Source organism: Charadrius vociferus, unplaced genomic scaffold (assembly GCF_000708025.1).
Source record: "Charadrius vociferus isolate BGI_N301 unplaced genomic scaffold, ASM70802v2 scaffold1070, whole genome shotgun sequence".
Lineage (NCBI taxonomy): Eukaryota > Metazoa > Chordata > Aves > Charadriiformes > Charadriidae > Charadrius > Charadrius vociferus.
Genome location: NW_009646246.1, coordinates 8,033 through 26,849, shown reverse-complemented (window position 1 = coordinate 26,849; position 18,817 = coordinate 8,033). Strand labels below are relative to the sequence as shown.

General features: G+C 49.4%; 1 protein-coding gene across 1 annotated transcript in view; it reads right to left on the bottom strand.

Moving 5' to 3' along the window:
- Window positions 1-10,052, bottom strand: part of PIP4K2B (phosphatidylinositol-5-phosphate 4-kinase, type II, beta) — a 10,571-nt gene extending 519 nt beyond the window's left edge. The window contains exons 1-8 of the mRNA XM_009882245.1: window positions 9,960-10,052; window positions 8,245-8,341; window positions 4,091-4,243; window positions 3,173-3,319; window positions 2,779-2,817; window positions 1,319-1,432; window positions 761-1,019; window positions 264-367 (exon numbers count right to left, since the gene is read on the bottom strand). Coding sequence (XP_009880547.1) covers window positions 264-367; window positions 761-1,019; window positions 1,319-1,432; window positions 2,779-2,817; window positions 3,173-3,319; window positions 4,091-4,243; window positions 8,245-8,341; window positions 9,960-10,024 — 978 coding nt within the window. The 5' untranslated portion in view covers window positions 10,025-10,052. The remainder of the gene's footprint in view (window positions 1-263; window positions 368-760; window positions 1,020-1,318; window positions 1,433-2,778; window positions 2,818-3,172; window positions 3,320-4,090; window positions 4,244-8,244; window positions 8,342-9,959) is intronic.
- Between the last annotated feature and the right edge of the window lie 8,765 nt (window positions 10,053-18,817).

Sequence of the window (18,817 nt, the reverse complement as noted above, 5' to 3'; positions counted from 1 at the left end):
GGTGCCACAGCAGGGAAACACAGCGCCTCCCAAACTGGGACGTAAATTCAAGTCATCTCCAACCAACCAGAGGGAAAGCCTTTCTAAGACAGCGTGAGGAGAGAGTAAGTGAGGGAAGAGCTGTTATTGGGCACAGGATCACTGGAGAATTTCCAAACTGGTAGAAAAATCAGTGTCAGGAGACATCACACACACGCACGCAGACATGCAGGCAAAGCAGAAGCCCCAAAGCCCCTCCTCCCTGCAGGTGCCAGGCTGCTTACCCCATGTTTCACTGTTTTGGCAGCATGTGCAGCTTTCTTCTTCGCATCATATGGCGTAAGAATGTCTATAATGGCCATGAAGTACACTTCCTTCTTGGGGGCACCTAGCAAGGCAAGAGAGTCGCTAGCACACCCTGAGCTGTGAGCAAAGCCCAGCTGCGCCCCCCTGTTTACGGAATACATGGCAGAACTGTTTTGATGCAACTAGCAGAGAAAGCAAGGCAGCTGGAGGCTGTAGAAGGGCAGAGAAGAATGACCGGAAACAGCACACCAGAGGCCCACACGCTCTCTGAACATGCTACTACTCTCCAAGCATCACTTCTACCCATTCCAACTCACACCATCCACAAAAACAGACTGCATAGCAAAGGAGAGACACTCGGCGGTGTCTCTCTCTCTCTGTGGACAGTCCTCCCGCTCCATTTAGCCCAGCCAGACCACAGGACACCTCCTCTGCCCTCCAAATCTTCTTCAGGGCAATATTCCCCGACACTCACTTTCGTGGCTTTTCATGGCGTAGACATCAACAGAAGGATCGAACTCTCCAGGCCCAAAGAAGCGAGGGTAGTTGAGGAGATTGCCAGGGCTGTCAGGGGGTGTGCCATAGGAGGAAATGGGGTTGCCTCCGAGACCATCGTTCTCACACTCCTCATCTTCTGCCCGATCCTCCACTTCCATCTCTTCCTGCTCTGCTCTGTCAACATCGTGGATCCCAACCAGCAAGCTGTAGTCCATAATCTTCAGCTGAGCTAAAAACTGGGAGAAAGAGATAAGTGAGAACAACAGCATCCATGTGGGATCAGAAATTCCCAGTCCCACCCTGCCAGTATGTCCCCGAGAAAGGGCTGTAGTGAGAGCTAACCCCTTATTAGACTCCAGGGAATCTACACACGAGCATATGTGCCCACTGCCATCAGCATGACCCTGACTGTATTTGCTTGGCTGATCCAGGAATGACTTGCTTTTCAGTCACTGCTGCACCCCTTGAACTGGAGGCAACAGTCAGGATCCAGTTATGGGAGACCGAGCAAAAGCTGTCCCCCAGGAAACTCTACCTCCACGTCTCGCTTCAGCTTTTCGAGGAAGTTCTTTTTACTCTCTTCTCCAACATGTAACTTCTGACCCTCATTCAAGAAGTCGTTGTCCTTGAATGTTGGTAGATCCTTGGCCTGCAACAAAAAGCCTGTGTCAAATTTTCCAAACCCCTACTTCTTGGGGGAGGGCTGGTACACTGATCCATTAGCAATACTCTGATTGAGTGTGGGGTTGCACCAGGATCTTTTGGCTGTTTATAAGGTGAAGTGTCTCATCCTCTCCACAAAATATGAAAATGGCATCAGGCAGAGCACAGTGCTGAGCTGTTCCTAGGGGGAAACTGAAAGGAGACACAGAGAGCAACTCAACTTTAAAGACTGCCAGGAAGATGTGCTGCAGGCTGAAAACTTGGCAGCTGGGCTCCAGCCAGAGATGGTCCAACCAGCTCCCAGAATAGAAAAGAAACGCGTTTTGTTGGCTTCTGGAAGGGGGGAAGGCTTGAAAAAAAAAAATTGCTTGTCTCCCTAAAGGCTTGAGGAAAAAATGAAAACCACTGCTTTCTGAGGAATCTGCTTGCAGCAGGCCCCGAGGATTTCTCAGGAATATGGAAGCACATACAACCCCTTTGTGCAGCTGGGAATTGAATTATTTTGTTCTTACAATGACGTATGTGTAGTGGCTTTATACGGATCTAATATGAATGGTCTGAGACAAACTGCATAAGCAGAAACCACTAGAGTAAACAGCCAGCAAGCCGGGGACACTTGGGCACAATGAAGCTGTGCCTTGACACCAGAGAATTCAGTGTAAATGGGAGTTCCTTGGCTCATGCCAGAGATCTAATTTTAGGGCAGGCTGGAGCAGACTTACTCTGTGGTCCCAAACCAGAAAATCCCACGTGCATGTGCAAAACATGTAGTACCATGTGTTACTGATGTGATTTCAGGGACTTTTCCTGGCAGCATCACAGCTAAAGTTTTGCAAGGGCAGGATCTTAACTCCTAAGTTTCCCTAATGGCAGCAGAAACCAAATTTGCAAACGTACTGAGATATGCCAAGAATCTGAGAGGAGCTGGTCTGGTTGAGAGGAGCCGGTCTGGTTTATAAAAGCACCTGTTGCAAAAGTGAACTGCTGACCTGACTCAGTTTGGTACACAGGGAGCGCTACGAAGAAATCCTTCCATAAAGACACCATTGCACTAATGTGGGTTTTGGTACTTGTGGGATTGTCCCCCAGGAAGTTCCCCCCACTCCTGGTAGTGTCAACATAACAGAGCAGGGCAGGGCAGCACCAGGTCTGCACCATCTCTTCCTGAGCAGTTACTGGGCACAGCCTGAAAGGTGGGACAGAAACAGGTTATCACTCAGGGCCCATTTAACGTCCCCTGCTCAGTACCCCTTTGGAAAAGGGAAGTCAGTTGGATCCCATCTGCTTCCAACCACCAGGAGGAAGGAAAGGCTGGCCAGGAACAGTCCATACCTTCTCTTTATCGCTTGCTTCCCTGGATACTGTTGAGCCCTGATAAAAGAATAAAGAAAAGAGCATTGCTGCACTGTGTCATATTCCCGAAGAATTCATTGACACCGTTTAATTCCTCCATGCAGAAAAACAATGGAAGTATTTTTAAACTCAGTGCTCAATCCATTTTTCATCCCTGAGATAGACTTGCAGATCTACCTGGCGTAGGCCACTTGGGATAGGGAAACGGAACAACATTCGAGCCTCAAGTGGAGCCCCATCCAGAGCCCCCAAAACCTAATCCCCTGGACAAAAAGCAAAGCCTAGGACCTTGTCAAGTAGGTGCTACAAAGACCGACTCCCACCCTCCTGGAAAAGGCACTCTCAGCTCCATGACTGCCCTCCAAACCCTCACCTTCAGGTCATATTTCCGGTGCACAGTCAGCCTGTGACTGAATACGTTTCTGGTAACCACCATGTAGGTTTCCACTCCGTCCACGGTGAGCCGATACATGCCAAGGAACTGGGGCAGGAGGGTGTTCCCATGACACTCCACTATAAACTGGAGAAGAGCGGGGAAGGGAAGGGCAGAGAAAGACAGTACTGTCACACAAAACCGTTCTCTGACAGAACACAAGCTCAGCGAGAAGGTGATAGCAAAGCCGCCAGTTCCAGCCATCTGACACCGATGTGAAAGGAAAGGAGGCTTGCAAATGGCTCCTAGGGTCTCAAGAAATGCAAGTTATGGCATTGTAAGACTCTTCCAGCCCTGAGCCAAGACAGAGCGTCCCATTGTGTGTGTACGTCCACCCTGCTGTAGCAGGCTAGGTGTGCATGTCCCTCACTCAGTCTCAGTGGGGCGAGTGTTGCTGGCACTGGCTAACGTCACGTCTTGTGGTTATGTGAGTGTATCTGAAAGCAAAGAGCAGATAGACTGGCAGATAATGTGGACCCAGGTAGAACGTTTCCAGATGTCCCACTTTGCCCCCCCCTTCCCTGCTGCACGTAACTGTCTCCTCCTGGTCCCTCTGGAAAGTCTAATTCAAAGGACTGAATTAGGAGCATGTTTACAGATCTCAGGTATCAGCGATCCATAATTCATTGATGTAAGGAGCAGGGTGAGCTGTGAACGGGCTCAGAACTGTGAAGAATCAGGCAGCTGTGCCATAACTGGCTCTCAAACGCTAAGGAACACTGTTTTCTTTTGCAAAAGCTATTTGCAAGCTCTGCCAGGTTGCACACTGTGAATCCAAGCTCCAGTTCCCCAGCAAATCACAAGATTGTCCCCAAGGTGTTTGCCACCTCCCCTCCCAGCGTTCCAGACTCACCGTACCTGATGGTACTTCTTTAAGATGTTGTGCATCTCTGCTACATCCTCGCTCGACACTGCCTTAATGACAAACCTCCTGTCGTAGGTGGTGAGGAACCGGGCCCCACATCGGCCCTGGCTGTCACTGTTCACTGGGGCGCTTCGTGTCACCGAGTTCTGAGGGAAGCAGAATAAAAAAGTGGGGAGGAGAGGCAGAAGCTGCCACCTCCCTGGAGAAAAAAGAAAAGCAGTCTTGGAAAGCAGATGGGACATGGGTGACCAGGGCCAGATCCACATCCTGGCTCTGGAACAACAGACAGCCCAAGGACTTTGTGCTCCACCTTCGTAACTGTGACAGTGATCTGGCCAAGCTTCAGAGCACACTTGCAAACACACTCTGATCGTGACCATTAATAAGCAAGCATCCTTGAGTGTTCAGCACTACTGAGGTTAACCCAATGGTTTAGAAGTCTGGACATGGAGTTTAGAGCTTTGATCTGGGCCTTCTCTTTGTTGACATGTTTTACTCCAACACCTGACATGCATTTTTGAAGACGCTTTTTACTTAGAGGTTTTTAAAGAGGCAGTATACATGGGGCAAGACTTCTTAGCATTTCCTCCTGGAAATTTAAGAACAGTCAGGATATTTCCAAGGTTTAAGGAAAAACAGAACAAAATGAATGAAATGGCCTGCCTTCTTTGCCATCAAAAAACAGCCTAAACCAGCAAAAGTCTAATTGTCTGGGAATTCTTTACAGGTCATCCTGAAACCAAAAGCCACCCTCAGCCTCTGCTATTCTTACAATTGGATGAAAAAGACTGTGAGTATAAATAGCTCGGTTGTTCTTCCGACAACCAGCAGCATCTGTCTTTACATCCCTGTCTCCACCCTTAGCAACGAAATATTGCAGCTTCTTTTCATACTTGCAGCACAATTGGCAAATCCCAAACAAACTGCAGAGCAAGTATCTACCATGTCCCCTGAGCCACAACATGAGCTCTTTGTTCTGATGCCTCTCCCCAGGTAGGTGGACTTGCTGTGAGCCTCATCCTACTGTTAGAGTCACTGCTCTCTGCACCTTCCAGACTAACCCAAGTAGGTTACCGGTCTCCTGTTTGTTCTCGCCACCACTTCTCAGCAACTGCCTTCCAACACCACCACCCCAGACACTAGTCTCTGTTCAGAAGCCATTTTGTCAACCAACAGTATAGGCTCTCACCAGTATTTCGTTGCTGCTGTTGCAAGCATGAGGAGCATTGTGCTCTGAAACTCGACAGTACTGACACCTGGATAGTGGTCTTTAGGTCAAGGGACATGTGGCTTTCAGGATCTCAGGGCTGGACAATGCGTTTCACGATGCATTTTTTTTAGCTGCTAGTTACACTGTTCTCTCCTTCCCTCAGCTCTCTGAAGAGCAGACAGCAGAGGGAGCCTGCTCTTCTGCAGACCCAGACACGCAGGCAAGCAGAGCCTGCTGCGAAAGAGGGATTTACCGTGTCACGCTGCAAGTGAGCCGAGAGGTTTCCTTTCAGAATGAAGCATTTAAAGCTTTTAAAACTTTAATGAAGCAGGGGAAAAACTCTGCTCCTGCCAATGGCTTTGGAAACCGTCAGGAAAATAAAAGCAAACAAAAAAAAACCACCTTACTTCTTGCTGACATTTGCAAATGAGTCTGTGCTACACAGTTTAATCACCCCTCACCTCAAAACCACAGAGCTTTTCTTCTAGAGGAGATGGGAAGCAGAAATCATGACCACATATGGACATTACCAAACTCATCGTCCCTAGGTTTACTTTGTTCCCTTCCTGTCATTCCCACCTCTTCCAGAGTTCGGGTGTTATATTTAGCATCCTGGCTCAATTCCCACTCAAGCCATCAAGTTTTACCCACCTGAATTTAGCTCAATGAATGTTTTCTGCTTTCTGTTCTAGTGGGACACTTTTAAAGAGCCAAACTGCTCTAGCCCAGAGACTGGAGAAGTAATCCTTCAGAGCAACAGATAAAGCGTAAATGATAAACTAGGTATTGAGAACCAACAAGATTGTGGGTGCTTCTATGCAAGTTACTTCACACGGTCTAATCATTTCTTAAAAGAAACGCAGAAGAAAATTTCTAAAATATGCTATAGTGGATGGACTGGGAGAAAAAATAATTAGGAGCCAATGAATTCACTACATGTAAGTACATTGAAGGGTATGGAGGAAGCCAGCCCACAAAGTAATTCCCTGGCAGAGCCAGACCCAGGGGCAGGGTGTTGCTGGCCAAGCAGTCTCCTCAGGAGCCACACACAGCCTGGCATGAACTACTGTCAACAGACCAGGAGGCAATGGTACTGCTTCTCCTGGCAAAACGCCACTGCTGCCTAGAGAATGGGCCTGACAGTAGGAGGGAAAAAATAAAATTAATAATCTAACAGGCACGTGCTCAAGAAAAGCATGGACTGAGCAGCCGTGTCCTGAAAATAAAAGAGATCTTCCACCACAAGCAGGAGAGATCTGCGTGCGCAACTCATGGCTCGCAGGTAATTACAAGGCACTGAGCACACGCGGGCACAACGAACGCCACCTGCCTCCTAACGCTGCGCTCAGCTCTGTCTCCATCAGCAGATGGGCAGTCACCCAGACCAGAGCTGCGACAGGCAGCCACGAGGCAGCAGCCAGCATTTACTATTCCTCCTGGGGATGGCTGGCCCCTTGCAGAAGAAAAGCAAAGACGACTGTCAGTTCTGCTCGAAAAACGTGTCTCACTTTGAGCAAACACCCTCAGAGTGCCCAGTACGCCTGAGAACAGACAGCAGAGTAGGATGGGCCCTGGCAGCCAGGAGAGAGGCAGCTGAGACAGTTACACAAATAAGCAAAAAGCCCCAAACACTGATCTCTCTATCCTCAGAGGTCAGCCCTTCTCACAGAGGGAGCAGTATGCTCCCCCCCTTGGTCTGGGGACAAGGGGCGGAGGAGGAGACGCAGGTGTTACACATCTGCTCCTTGCTCCATACCACATGAGACCAGAAACTGGATCAAGTAGATCCAGTGTCTCACCAGTGCAATAAGCCATGCAGCCGGAGTAAGCAAGCAGATCTCTTCATTATATTAACCTTGAAACAGTGGGAGATCAGGCAATAACCTAGATATAATCAGGGAGAATTTTGACACGCTTGGGGAAGGCGTATAGACATATGTGGGCATGGGCACACACACACACACACACCATCAGAAGGAAGCAGTTTGGTGGGATTAGCAGGAACAGCTCTGCTCCCATCTCCTCTCCCAACAAGGCGGGCAGCAGGGAGCATGGCTGCGCTTGCACGTGAAGCAAAGAAGGGAGGGAGCAAGGGACCACTCACCCACTGCTCCAGCGCTAACGTGCCTCTCTGTGCTGGTGGATTCCAGTGAGTATTTTAGTTGAAGCCCTCGACCAGTCAGTGCTGGCGTATTGCCAGCCTTTATCAACCGCAGCGGAGTGCCAAAGATACCGGGTTTAATTACCTAACACTCGGCCTGCTAAAGGCCACACAGCTATCAAAGCCACCCTCTTTCTCTGCACTGGCTTTCCCCTCATTTAAGAGGTCTCTAAGCAGCCTGCTACTACACATCTCCTGCGTGCGTAAGACTAAGAGCTGTGTGTGGAAGGGCGGCCCTGTTGTAGCAGCAGGAGTTGCGACATTTCTCTTTTACTGGATTTAAGCCCAGCGGTATTAATACAAGAAAATGTGTCTCCCCTCCAAGGCAAGCCTGAGCCTCTGGCCCTAGGGGCCACATCCCAAAGCAGCAGCCACCTTGATAAACCCAATTCAACAGCACCAATGCTTGGCACATGCACTTGGTTAAAACACCACCCAAATCTGTAAAAATACGACAGACTCATTTTCCCTGCAGATGTTCTGCACTAGATCATTGTCATCCTCGAGCTCCTGCCTGTCTGCAACCATCTGCTGTGTCTTACTTTATGCCGAGACTGTAAGCGCTCTGGAGCAGGGACCATCTTTTCATTCTGCAATTGCCCAGTGCCTGGCACAGCAAGATCTACTCAGTTAGTTATGGTAAAACCATTCAAACCATGACTATAAGCCCATAAAAGCTGACCATGCAAGAATGTTGATATCGTAAATTCACCGCCAGCTTGGTTACTCTGTCCTAGGGAAAGGTGTTAGGAGGGCAGGAAGAGAAGAGACGGTACCTGGTAGTCTTGATCGTCAATCCCAAATCTTTCTCGGAGGTTTCGGAACACCAGTGGACAATACTCCTTAAATTTAAAGCGACTTGGCAAGTTTTCCCTAGGGCAAAGCAGAGAAGATATTGTTGTGCAATGATCAGCTTGTGAAATCAAACTCAATTCTTCTCCCACTTCACTGCTAACGCCCCAGGATATGCAAGCCCCCTCCTACCTACAAGGGCCCTATTCTGCAAGTACTTACTTTCATTGGGGCAGCTTGTTTCTTTGGATGCCTACAAAAGTCATCTGTTCATAGAAATGCTTGCAGGATCCAGCTTTTGACTAACAGGCTCTTTGGATGAGGATGCCTGCGGTACAGAACAATCTCCCCTGTCACAAGCACAGATTTGACAGAATAATTTCTCTCTTTCCTCCTCCTTTGTTGCTTTGTTCCGTTCAGTAACACAGCTGCCCCCTGCAACACACTGTTACTGTTTAAGATGAAAAGCTGGAGGAAAGGGGGGAGGCTCTGATTTCAGATCAGATCAGATCACTCGTGCGTCAAAAGAAATGTCAACACAAGACAAACCATCTCACCCAGAACGCAAAGGAGAGGGGGTGAATCAGGTCCAGCCTGGCATGTTCCAGACCAGTCCCAACCACTGTTGTGAGCTTTGCCATCAGAACGGGATCTCCCCAGGGCACAGTAGAGAGGAGAACAGACAACGTTCCCCATCGCTGAGGGATGCTGCATCTACACCCTACCAGAGCTCTTATTCTGCCCACTGGGAAGAAGCAGAGAGATTGGTCCTGCCTGGACACAGTGGGAGATTTTGTCAGCTCATTCTCAATGAGAATCCTTTGCACCAATGTGTGGGAAACCAAAATCTACGTAGGAGAAGAGGGAAGAGCAGATACTGCAAATTGTAGGTGCCAGAGAAGACAAACTTTTGAATCACACTCCCACTCTCAAAGCTGATCCCTGTGAAACTTAGTGAAAATGAAGCATTAATCAGGGAGCACTGCAGACCTGCACACACAGAGCCAGGGTGGGGAATGCAGCTCTGAGCACCAGCCACAACCATGGCTTTAAAAGGGCTTCCAAAAATCGATCTTTTGGGAAAAGAAGAAGGGGGTAACTCCCCACAAATCCCATGGGCCAGGTGTAAAATGGAACTTCACAGCTGTCTCCTGTGAACTGTCTCAAAGAGACAAGGAACCTAGCAGGTCACGGTGAGCAAACTCCTACCTGCTCCTCCATGGTCTTGGGATTTGGGTTCTACTGGTCAGGACAGGACACCCAGACAGGGCACAGCAGGAGTCAAGAGACAGTCCTGCATCAGTTTTGAGCATAACCAAGATGTGAAGCAAACTCCAGCCCTAGGGCTTTGGACAAGCTACACTTTCTGAACTCTAAAGTACTGTCTTCTACCCAGTCCAGTGAATATCTATGTGTAACTAGCTTTGTAGTAGTGTCACTCCTGAGCCTGGCCTTACCAGACTCCTCATCACTCAAAGCATATAAACGAAACCGCAAAACAGCATCTCAGTGACAGGCTGACCCCCCCACCATGTCCTGTTGAGTGGTCTGGGCAGGGCACAGACTTGGCAACAAAGCCACGCCAGATCCTCTTGGCATTACAACAGGGAACAAACCAAAAGGCCTTCACCATGCCAGTTTCCCCCACGGCCAAGAGCTCTAATTATAGACAAAAACAAGTTGGGAAGCAGCTACTTACTTGTTGAATAGATGATTGTCCACCTTAATCTTACTGTAGGCTTTAAAGTCATCGGGCATTAACATGACAGGGACGGGAACATTGCTGAGTTCGTTGATCTAAAAGAGAAAGGAAAATGAGACTCAAAACTCAAGTTCCACTGCCCTGCAGTTACCCTCAATTGACTTACAGGGATGCCAAATATCCCAGAAGCTGTTTTTGAAGCAATATAACCCATTAGACTTTCAGAGCAACCTGCTGTGCTGAAGCAACCTGGAGAACTGTGGTTACAAGCCACAGAAGCATCTCATTCAATCATGTGGTGAGGACTCCTGAGCCAGCCTCAGCTCTCTCGTCTGTTCCACTGATCATCCAAGATACAGCTTAGAACTGAGACAAACCTACAGACCAAGAAATAGCGCATTTTATGTTTTAAATAAATCACCTTTGCCTTTATTTAGGAAACGTCACACCAGCCAATTTCTTAACTAGTTCTCACTGTTACAAATCACTGATGACCAAAGTCTTCAACGTGGCCAGCCAGAAGAGATTCTGGGTAGCTTTGGTGCAGCACAGCACAGGCCCCCTGTGGATGCTGTTTCTATCCTTGCTGTCTCTTGTTGCTCTTATCCCACCTTCTCTAAAGGGATGAGTCACTCCACTAGATTGTTTTTGCTCCTTAGTCATGTGTGGCAGCCCCAGGAATACAGGGAAGCAGAAGAATGAACGTTCAGCTACTATTGTACAGACAGGCTCATGCTACAGCACCCAGCAGTGAAAGCATCAATAGTAAAAAAAAAAAAAATTAAAAAAAAATCCACCTCTGGACTATATCTGGCTACCCTGCTCCAGACAAGCCCATGCACTGACAAGGATGTGCCAGCGCTCAAGAGCAGGTCAAGTGGTAGCATGTTTCCGAGCTGCCTTTTCTGAGGACGGCCCCAGCATCATTCATTCACACGGACTTCACAGGAATCACACGAGTCCCATCTAATTGAGCTGCTATCAACATGCGGGATTTAGGAAGCAATTTCATTACAGCTCCATTCCCATAATTCCTGTGCCAAGCAGGTAACGCTGGAGAGAAGCAGACAACGCTGGCAACAGCAGGGTTTGGCTAGGAGTCAGGCCTGGGGTCTGCTTCCAACACCGAAACCGTAGGCAGGTCAAGTGACTTCCAGCACGCTTGGAAAGCACGCAGCATTCCCCTGCTGACTGCGGACAGGGTCCAAGCCGTCAGCCTAAGGAAATGGACTCCAGTTCTGGGATTCCCCGCTCCCTGCGTGCAACAGGACACACAATAGTGTCCAAATAGCCGCTGCCACATCTCCTCCAAGGAGGTGGAGATGAAAGGAGGCACGAGGGAGCCATTCTGCAGTGGGATCTGTGGCACAGTTCAAATCTGCAAGTACCACAGAGGTCCCAGCTCTGGAGATGTGCAGCGAGCTGTCTAATTATATGAGCAAGCCTTTGATGAGGTACGTATTTTTCACATCCTTTCTCCATCATTACCAATGAAAAAACAGACCACATTTAACAAACGTCAGACTGGAAAGACACATACACACTGCAAAGAGAAAAGATGACTATTTTCAGAGACAGTCATCCCACACAACAGATAAGCGGAAAGTAAACCGGCCACCGCTCCGTTAAGAGCAGAGATGGTGCTCTTTGATGCCCTGCCCAGTATTTACTTTAGAGCAGCACCAAGGAGCATTAAGCAATCCCATAAAGTCCTTTGGGATGTACAGAGAATGCTGCACAGATGAATGAATAAATAATGTCATACACCTCCCATCATTTGTAATCACAATGGAGCAGGGAGGCCAATACTCCTCAGCTCAAGCTAAAGGCTCAACCCCGCACTGAGCCACTCCTCGAGCCACAGCCAGGAGAGAGGAGAGGCAAAAAGACCGCAGGTGAGGAAGGGATCTCCCAGATCTGGGGTCCAGCTCGCAGCATCAGAGAGCCCCATGCAGTGATTTCCCCTGAGGGTGAAGGCGGGGAAGAGAAAACAGCTAATTCTGCATCAAGAAAGAGGCGCTGCCTCCAGCCACTAATTATTGCTGTCTAACAGGAGGGGAAGCCCGACAGCGCGCAGCTCCTTAGACACGCCTGTTCTCAGCCCTCTTCTCGGCGGTGGGTAAGGCACAAACAAGCTATTATCAGCTTGTTCCAGAGCGGAGGAAGGGTGCTGACGGCTGAGAGGGAACAGCAATTTGGAGATTGTCTCCTCCCTGCCAGAAATTCAGACACAAATGTTAGCAAAGTGAGATGTCAAGGCGTCTCTGGATGTCCTCATTTCTGCCAAAGCAGAAACCTCAAAGCAAATGTTGTACCTGTTGCAAGTCTCCTGACTGGCAGAAATGGTGCGCCGGGATACCTCGTCTCATTTATAAGATGCCCCCACTCTTCCCAAGATACAACAGCCTGACAACGCCAAAAAAATCCCCCCTGCGAAAGCCTTTTCCCCCTTCCAGCTGCACACAGCAGATATTTCTGGATGCTTCGGGATTCTGGCTCTGGAGGAGATGGGGAGGAGGAAGGGATTTGTGCTGGGGACTAGAATTGCTGCCAAAGAGCTGAACTGGCCATTTCTAGTCCCAGCACTGCCCTCCACCGCACAAGGTAGGTCTTGGTCAGCCAGCCACTGGGCCTTTGATCCCGACACCAGTCTGAAAGCAAACATGGGTTTGGTTAGGGGTTTTTTGTTTGGTTGGTTTTGTTGGTTTGTTGGGTTTTTTTTAGGAATGTCTGCTCCCACAGTAACTCTCACGCTTGACACTTTCCTCAGGATGCCAAAGGGAGAGGAATTAAAAGCCCCCACACCGCCTTGGAAAAGGGATATCCCAACCCCTCCCTTCTCGCAGTACGATCCTCAGCATCCAGTGCCCCTTCCTAAGGCTTATCAGGCCGGGTCCCGCAGCATGGTGCCAAGTGAAACCCTAGGAGACCTTGCCAAAATGAAAGCAGCGGACAGCACCGCTCTAAAGGGATCCTCTCCTGTGCTTATCATGGTGGAATCTGAGCAGCCTCCGAGAGCAACGTGACTAACGCCTGGCACATGTTTGCTCTCTCGCCTTCTCCCCAGGGAGAGGCGTGTAGCAGGAGATTATATATAGCAGAGTGTGTGTCTCTGTGTATTTGTGCTACAGAAGGCAAGGTCACAGCAAGGTGCAGAGCAATGAGGTGCCCAGCAACCCCTGGCTCTGGGGGAGCTCATTCCCATGGGTCTGACCCGCCTGTCTCCCAAAAAGAGATGTCACCCAGCCGCAGAAAGTTTGCCTGTACCAGGACCTTTGGAGATCTCTGGGGCTGGTGCTGGCCACAAGACGAACAGCGAGATTTTGGGCTTGGAAGAGGCAGTTGCAGAGAGCAGAGGTGCAGCAGACGGCACCGCAGTCACACACCTCGGTCCCTCACCGCAGGGTCACGGGCTATTTTGAGAAGCACTGCAGCTGCGAAGAGCAGGTCCATGCTGTACAGCAGTCTGTGCCTGGGGTATTTCCACACCTCCACTACAAAGGCTTTAGAGGTCCCCAAAGTGGAAAAAGTTAAGAACAGCTAATTTAGAGCACAGGCTCTTCAGACCAGTGATCTGTCTCCAGACCCAGCTTTTTAGACCTCATCTGCCTTTGAATCCTCTTGAAAATAAGCCCCTGTTTTCACACAGTCCTCTTACGCCAGGAGCTTTCTATTCCCCCACTGGGTAGAAAGCAGAGACAACCTGACAGGGACCAGTCCTGGGCTGAAAGCACCATTAAGAAGTGCATTTTGCCACTGCCACCTGCGTTTTGCAGCAAGACAAGACACTGGTCCTGCCCCTCCCCAGGCCAGAAGCAGCATGAATGGCACATGTCCCTCAGCCTCACAAAAGGCTCAGACATGGGCCAGGCTGGGAGGCTCTCAGTGGAGCTCAGAGGATGTAAAACCAAAACACATTTTAGACAAACCAATTGACATCTTCACTAGGCAACAGCAGGGGCACCAAGAGAGAGATGCTTCACATTTCTCTGCTGGTTTCACCGTATTCTGAGACGAAAGGCGCAATTTCCCAAGCAAGGCAAGCAGCCCGGTGTTCCTAGAGGTCACGCCAGCAAGGAGAAGGGTAAGGCAGCAGACTGGCCGCTGTGTCAGAACAGCCACAATCCCGGACAGAGCCCTGCAGGGAAAGGCAGCCTGATGCCGCTGAAGGAGGGACCAGGGCTTGGGGCAACAGCAGCAGGTGACAGAGAGAAGACCCTCGTCTCTCCAAAGGCGCATTTTGCCCAGCAGCCAGAGGAACAGCAAGCTCAGCTCCACCGTTTCTCCAGCTCGCCAGCCAGCAGCTCTCCCCTTCCCCCTGCAGAAGTGGCCAGGCCCTTCTTCCTCAGTCAGCAGAAATCCACCCCTGGCCTTATAGGGCTGGAAAAATACCACCTCCCCTCCGTCTGCTCAGCTTGTGATTCCTGGTCACTCGAATTCTTGAGCAACACCAGTCAGTATGATTCTGGGTTTATCTGTAGCTGATAATTTGTCTTCCCCACCAAAGCCAATTCCTTTTTCAATAAAAGACACATCAATATTCTGTGTCATTCAGGGACAGCTGTTAGAACGAATGGGCCAGGCATAATTTTGTTTCAAAACCTGACTGTAGCCTCAAAGTGGCAATTACCATTAGTAAATTGATGGGAAAATGCAATTTGTTTACTAACAAGATCCAGATGATGGAGTGTGTGAGTCTACTCTCTAGGATTCTTTACAACAGGAATTTGCTCAGGAAAATAAAAATACTTTGTTCCTCTCAAAGCCTTTCAGTTCAGGCATCTCAAAGTACTTTGCAAGCATTAGTTAAACTTTATAATACTCTGGGGAAGTAGGTAAAAGAGACATAGCAAAATCACTTTAACTAGCATGGAGGCAAACCCACATCTGCAGCAAAACTTTGCCACCGCTTAACACAATACAGCAACTGGGCAACAGTTTGAGAAAAAAAATACTGTTTTCCATGAATTAGAGCATGATTAATCAGTATCCAAGCTAACAAACCCCCCATGCACTGCTATGGAAGCATGAATCTTGTAGTCAATAATTTCTATCAGCGCTCTGGGGACACCAGCATGCTTTAAGAGGGAGAAAAACAAACCATCCTCTACTGACAGTGAACCCACCTCTTCCCGAACAAAGTACTTTGAAGCCTTCTGGAAAGCACTGCCATGTCCTAACAGAGCTGCAGCACAACGCTGCGTCACAGGCAGAGGAATCACTCAGTGCTACCCTGCTGCCCCGCCAACGCAGGGCAGCCTCTCACCCATCACGTCCGCACGGCCTCAGGACCACTGGAAAGCATCTGTCCTCCCAGTCCACTTGCAGGCAGGCAGAGCTATAGCTTTCCTTGGTTCAAACAGGAGCTGAGGATGGAAAGGTTAACTGACCTACCCACGGCCACACCAGTCAGTGGCAGACCAGGCAACTGAGCCCCATTTTCCTCACTGAAATACCCAGGAAAACCTTCTTTTCTCTCCATACCCCAGGAGGAAAAAGGGCTCCTGGAATCTCTATTTTAACAGGAGGTCCCGGGATAAGAAGGTTCAGAGCCACCAGCCTCGATCATTAACACAGGCTATCATGGCCATCGCCATATGCTGCACTCTCCAGAGGTCAATTAGAGCCACAGCAGACAGCAAGTGTTGGAAAGGACAAATACATGCTGTTTACCCTGTGCCAGTACCAATTTATAGGACTTCAACATTTGATATGTGGCAGATGCTACTCTGGCTAGAATTAACATGGCAACACCAAAAACAACACTGCAGAGAAGGGAGAAGCGTGCTGCAAATCCCAATTTTGCTATTTCACTTGAATACTAAATAGCTGTGTTTTGTACTGGCTGGCACTGCTCCTAAAGGTCCTAGGAGATCGGCTGGTGCTTCAGCCAGTAATCAGAGCCCCTGGAGCACAGGAGGCTGCCTCGGGCAAGATCCACACAGCCAACAGAAGAGACCTACCCATTTCCACAAAAATGGGATTTGTTTATGCCTACCCCCTGCCCCTGCCAACATCCACAGAGCTCCAGGGATCGTTTCCAGTTGATGAACTGCCACCTAGAGAAGCATCACCGTGGCCCGTACGAACTCAACTGTTCATTTAACAAACAGAAACAAGAGTCACCTCTCCAACAACCCCCGAACTCACTGGGATCCCAGTGCCTTTTATAATTAGCACCTTACAACCGTTTCTATGGTTTCCAGAGCATCACACAACACTGCCGTGTTCATCTTGCTCTTCAGTGTGAGATGGCTTCTCCCTTCCAGAACCATCACAACTTTCCCTCCGCCGCCGACGAGCTCCCATGCACGGGGAACTCCAGCCAGGGTGCGGAGACCGTGCATGGAGCAAGATGCACATAACCAACACCGAGGAGCTGCATCTCCTCTTCCAATGCCATGACAACAACAGTCGCAAGCACAGCTTCCCCTGGAACCATCTCCACGTTTGCTGAATTTTACAGTGCCTTACAGAAAACTCCGAAATCAAGGGTGAGCCTCTGTGACTCCCCTTCCTTCTGCTATCTGCACAAGTTCCACGGTTTTCTAGTTCAAAATTTAGCTGTGGGACTAATACCACCCACGTTTGGCCCTGCTAACACGAGCCACAGCCCCACCCCGATCCCGATTCACTCGGTTTAAACGCTGGCTGGGGACCACCAGGACAGCCAAGACCCAGCTCGCTATTTAAACACAAATGCTTAGAACTGGTGTTCCAGAAACCAGTTCCTGTTCTTGGTGTGCTAACATCATCGCTCCTGATCCTCTCCAGACCCATCACTGCCTGTATTCACACCAGCTGCTAACAAGCTTGTTTAAACACAAGGCAGGGCCGAATTGTTGCCAGACTCAGTTAACGGACTCAAGGGAATTTCTTCAGTCAACAGAAATGGTGGATTGCATAAAATGGTTGTTTGTTTGATTTGTCCATGAAAAAGTTCATCTCCAATGCAAGTATTTTTGACAGAATCTTCCCGGCACAGTCTCGTGGTTTGTGCTGATAGCAGTTTTCTCCCCCTCCTACTGCCAGAATCCCAAGGCAGGGCTCCGCAGACATGGGACTCATCCCTCCTTGTAAAACCATGGTTCAGAAGCCAAACGTTAAACAATCCCCCAAAAAATTTCTAGCAAAGTCCAAAGATACTCCTAAAAATATTTCTAAACCGTCCAGACACATCTGCCAGAGGGACATAAGCAATTCCATTTCCCATATAACCAGGGCACCAACATCATCCCCCAAATGCAGACCAGGATGAGCAAACAAAGCCACCTCAGCTCGCAGCCTGCTCTGCGGCACGCTCACACCAGCCACCAACCCTCGCGGGCACTCACGGGGCTCAGCCAAACGCAGGCTGAGATCAGTGGCATTTTTTTTCCTGGATGCCTGTCCAAGGGTGAGGAGGTCACAGCTGAAATATTCTAACCCCCTTCCCAGCCCCTCAGGATACCGTCCTCCTTTCTGGCAGCAACTTCTTCATAATGTGCATCTGATACAATCTCATTACTAGCTTAGTGTTCATACAGAACTATCAGCTTGCCTTCCTCCCTTTGCCTAAATATTTCACAGCCAAGTGCTCCAAAAGTTACATCGTGCTGATCCAGTGCCTAACAAAAGTTGCCAGATCCCCAATACCCAGACAGCTACGGAAAAAAAAAAAAAAAAGCCACCAAGCAACAACTGTCCCTAAGAGGCCACAAATGAAACTCAGAAGAATCCCACCAATTTCCATTTCTTCAGGGCTCCTAACAGCACCACTGATCAAAGCCTGATTAAATTCGTTATCCTGCTTCCTGGGCAAGCACTTGGAACATCTTTTGACTCAGAAAACCGCGCCGTGTTGAACTACATTTGGAAGCTATCACTCCATCGTCAGGCAAGCTAGAAGCGCAATTCTGATTTTGTGTGTGTGTGTTATTTGTTTCTGCAAAAATTAAGCCTAAATCCCTTTCACTCTAGGAAATATCCACTAATCCACTAGAGAAATAGGTGTTTTTGAGGCCTAAGAGTATATTAATTTAGGAAGGGATGAGGTTTCCAAATTCTTTAACCACCTGAATATTCTCCTAGAACAGCATCCAAGAGAGAGCAGTGGTAAATCAGTCCTCCTTTCCAGCACGAGGTTTGTGCCTGCCATCACAGACGAGGGAGAAGTTTCCAGAGAAAAACATAAAGATGGTCTTAGGAACCTCCAGAAGGGATGGATTAGAGAGCCGAGACGTCACAGACATTTCCAAGGGACCCTCTCCCCCTTGAGACTTGTACCAACCACCACCCAGAGAGACTGAGGCCGAGAGCCCAGGGGACGTACATGGCCTGAGTTCTGTTAGCTGAAGCCTAAAGTCAGAGGGAGACAAGGCTGGACAGATGGGGCCAAAAGACGCTTTTGTATTTTGGGATGGAGACAAGACACACGTGTACTTGTCCGCATACCGCCAATTGAGGAACAGGATTGTCACCGTGTGCGTGGGACCGCTGGGTGATGACATGTGGGAGTAACAGGGCCATAGGGACAGCCCTGAGGGAGAAAGCCAGGGGCTGTGACAGGGGACAAGCGCTGCGGGTGTCAATCGAGTGCCCTCAGGGCCTCTGGTGCCAGAGGGGGGTGTGCCAGGGCAACAGCACCCGACACAAAGGGACACAAACCAACATGGCATCGCCCCCATTCCCCAGTCCTGAGAAAGAGTGCGTTGGGGAAGGGGACAGAGGCAGATGGCGGGTGTGAGGGGGCAGGCACGCTCTGGCAAAGAGAAGAAGCCTAAAGCCACCCCAGGCATGAGGATGGCGATGTCTGTGAGGGACACCCGGACCCGGGGGGGGGGGACGACCCAAACCGCCCGGAGACGGGGACACTC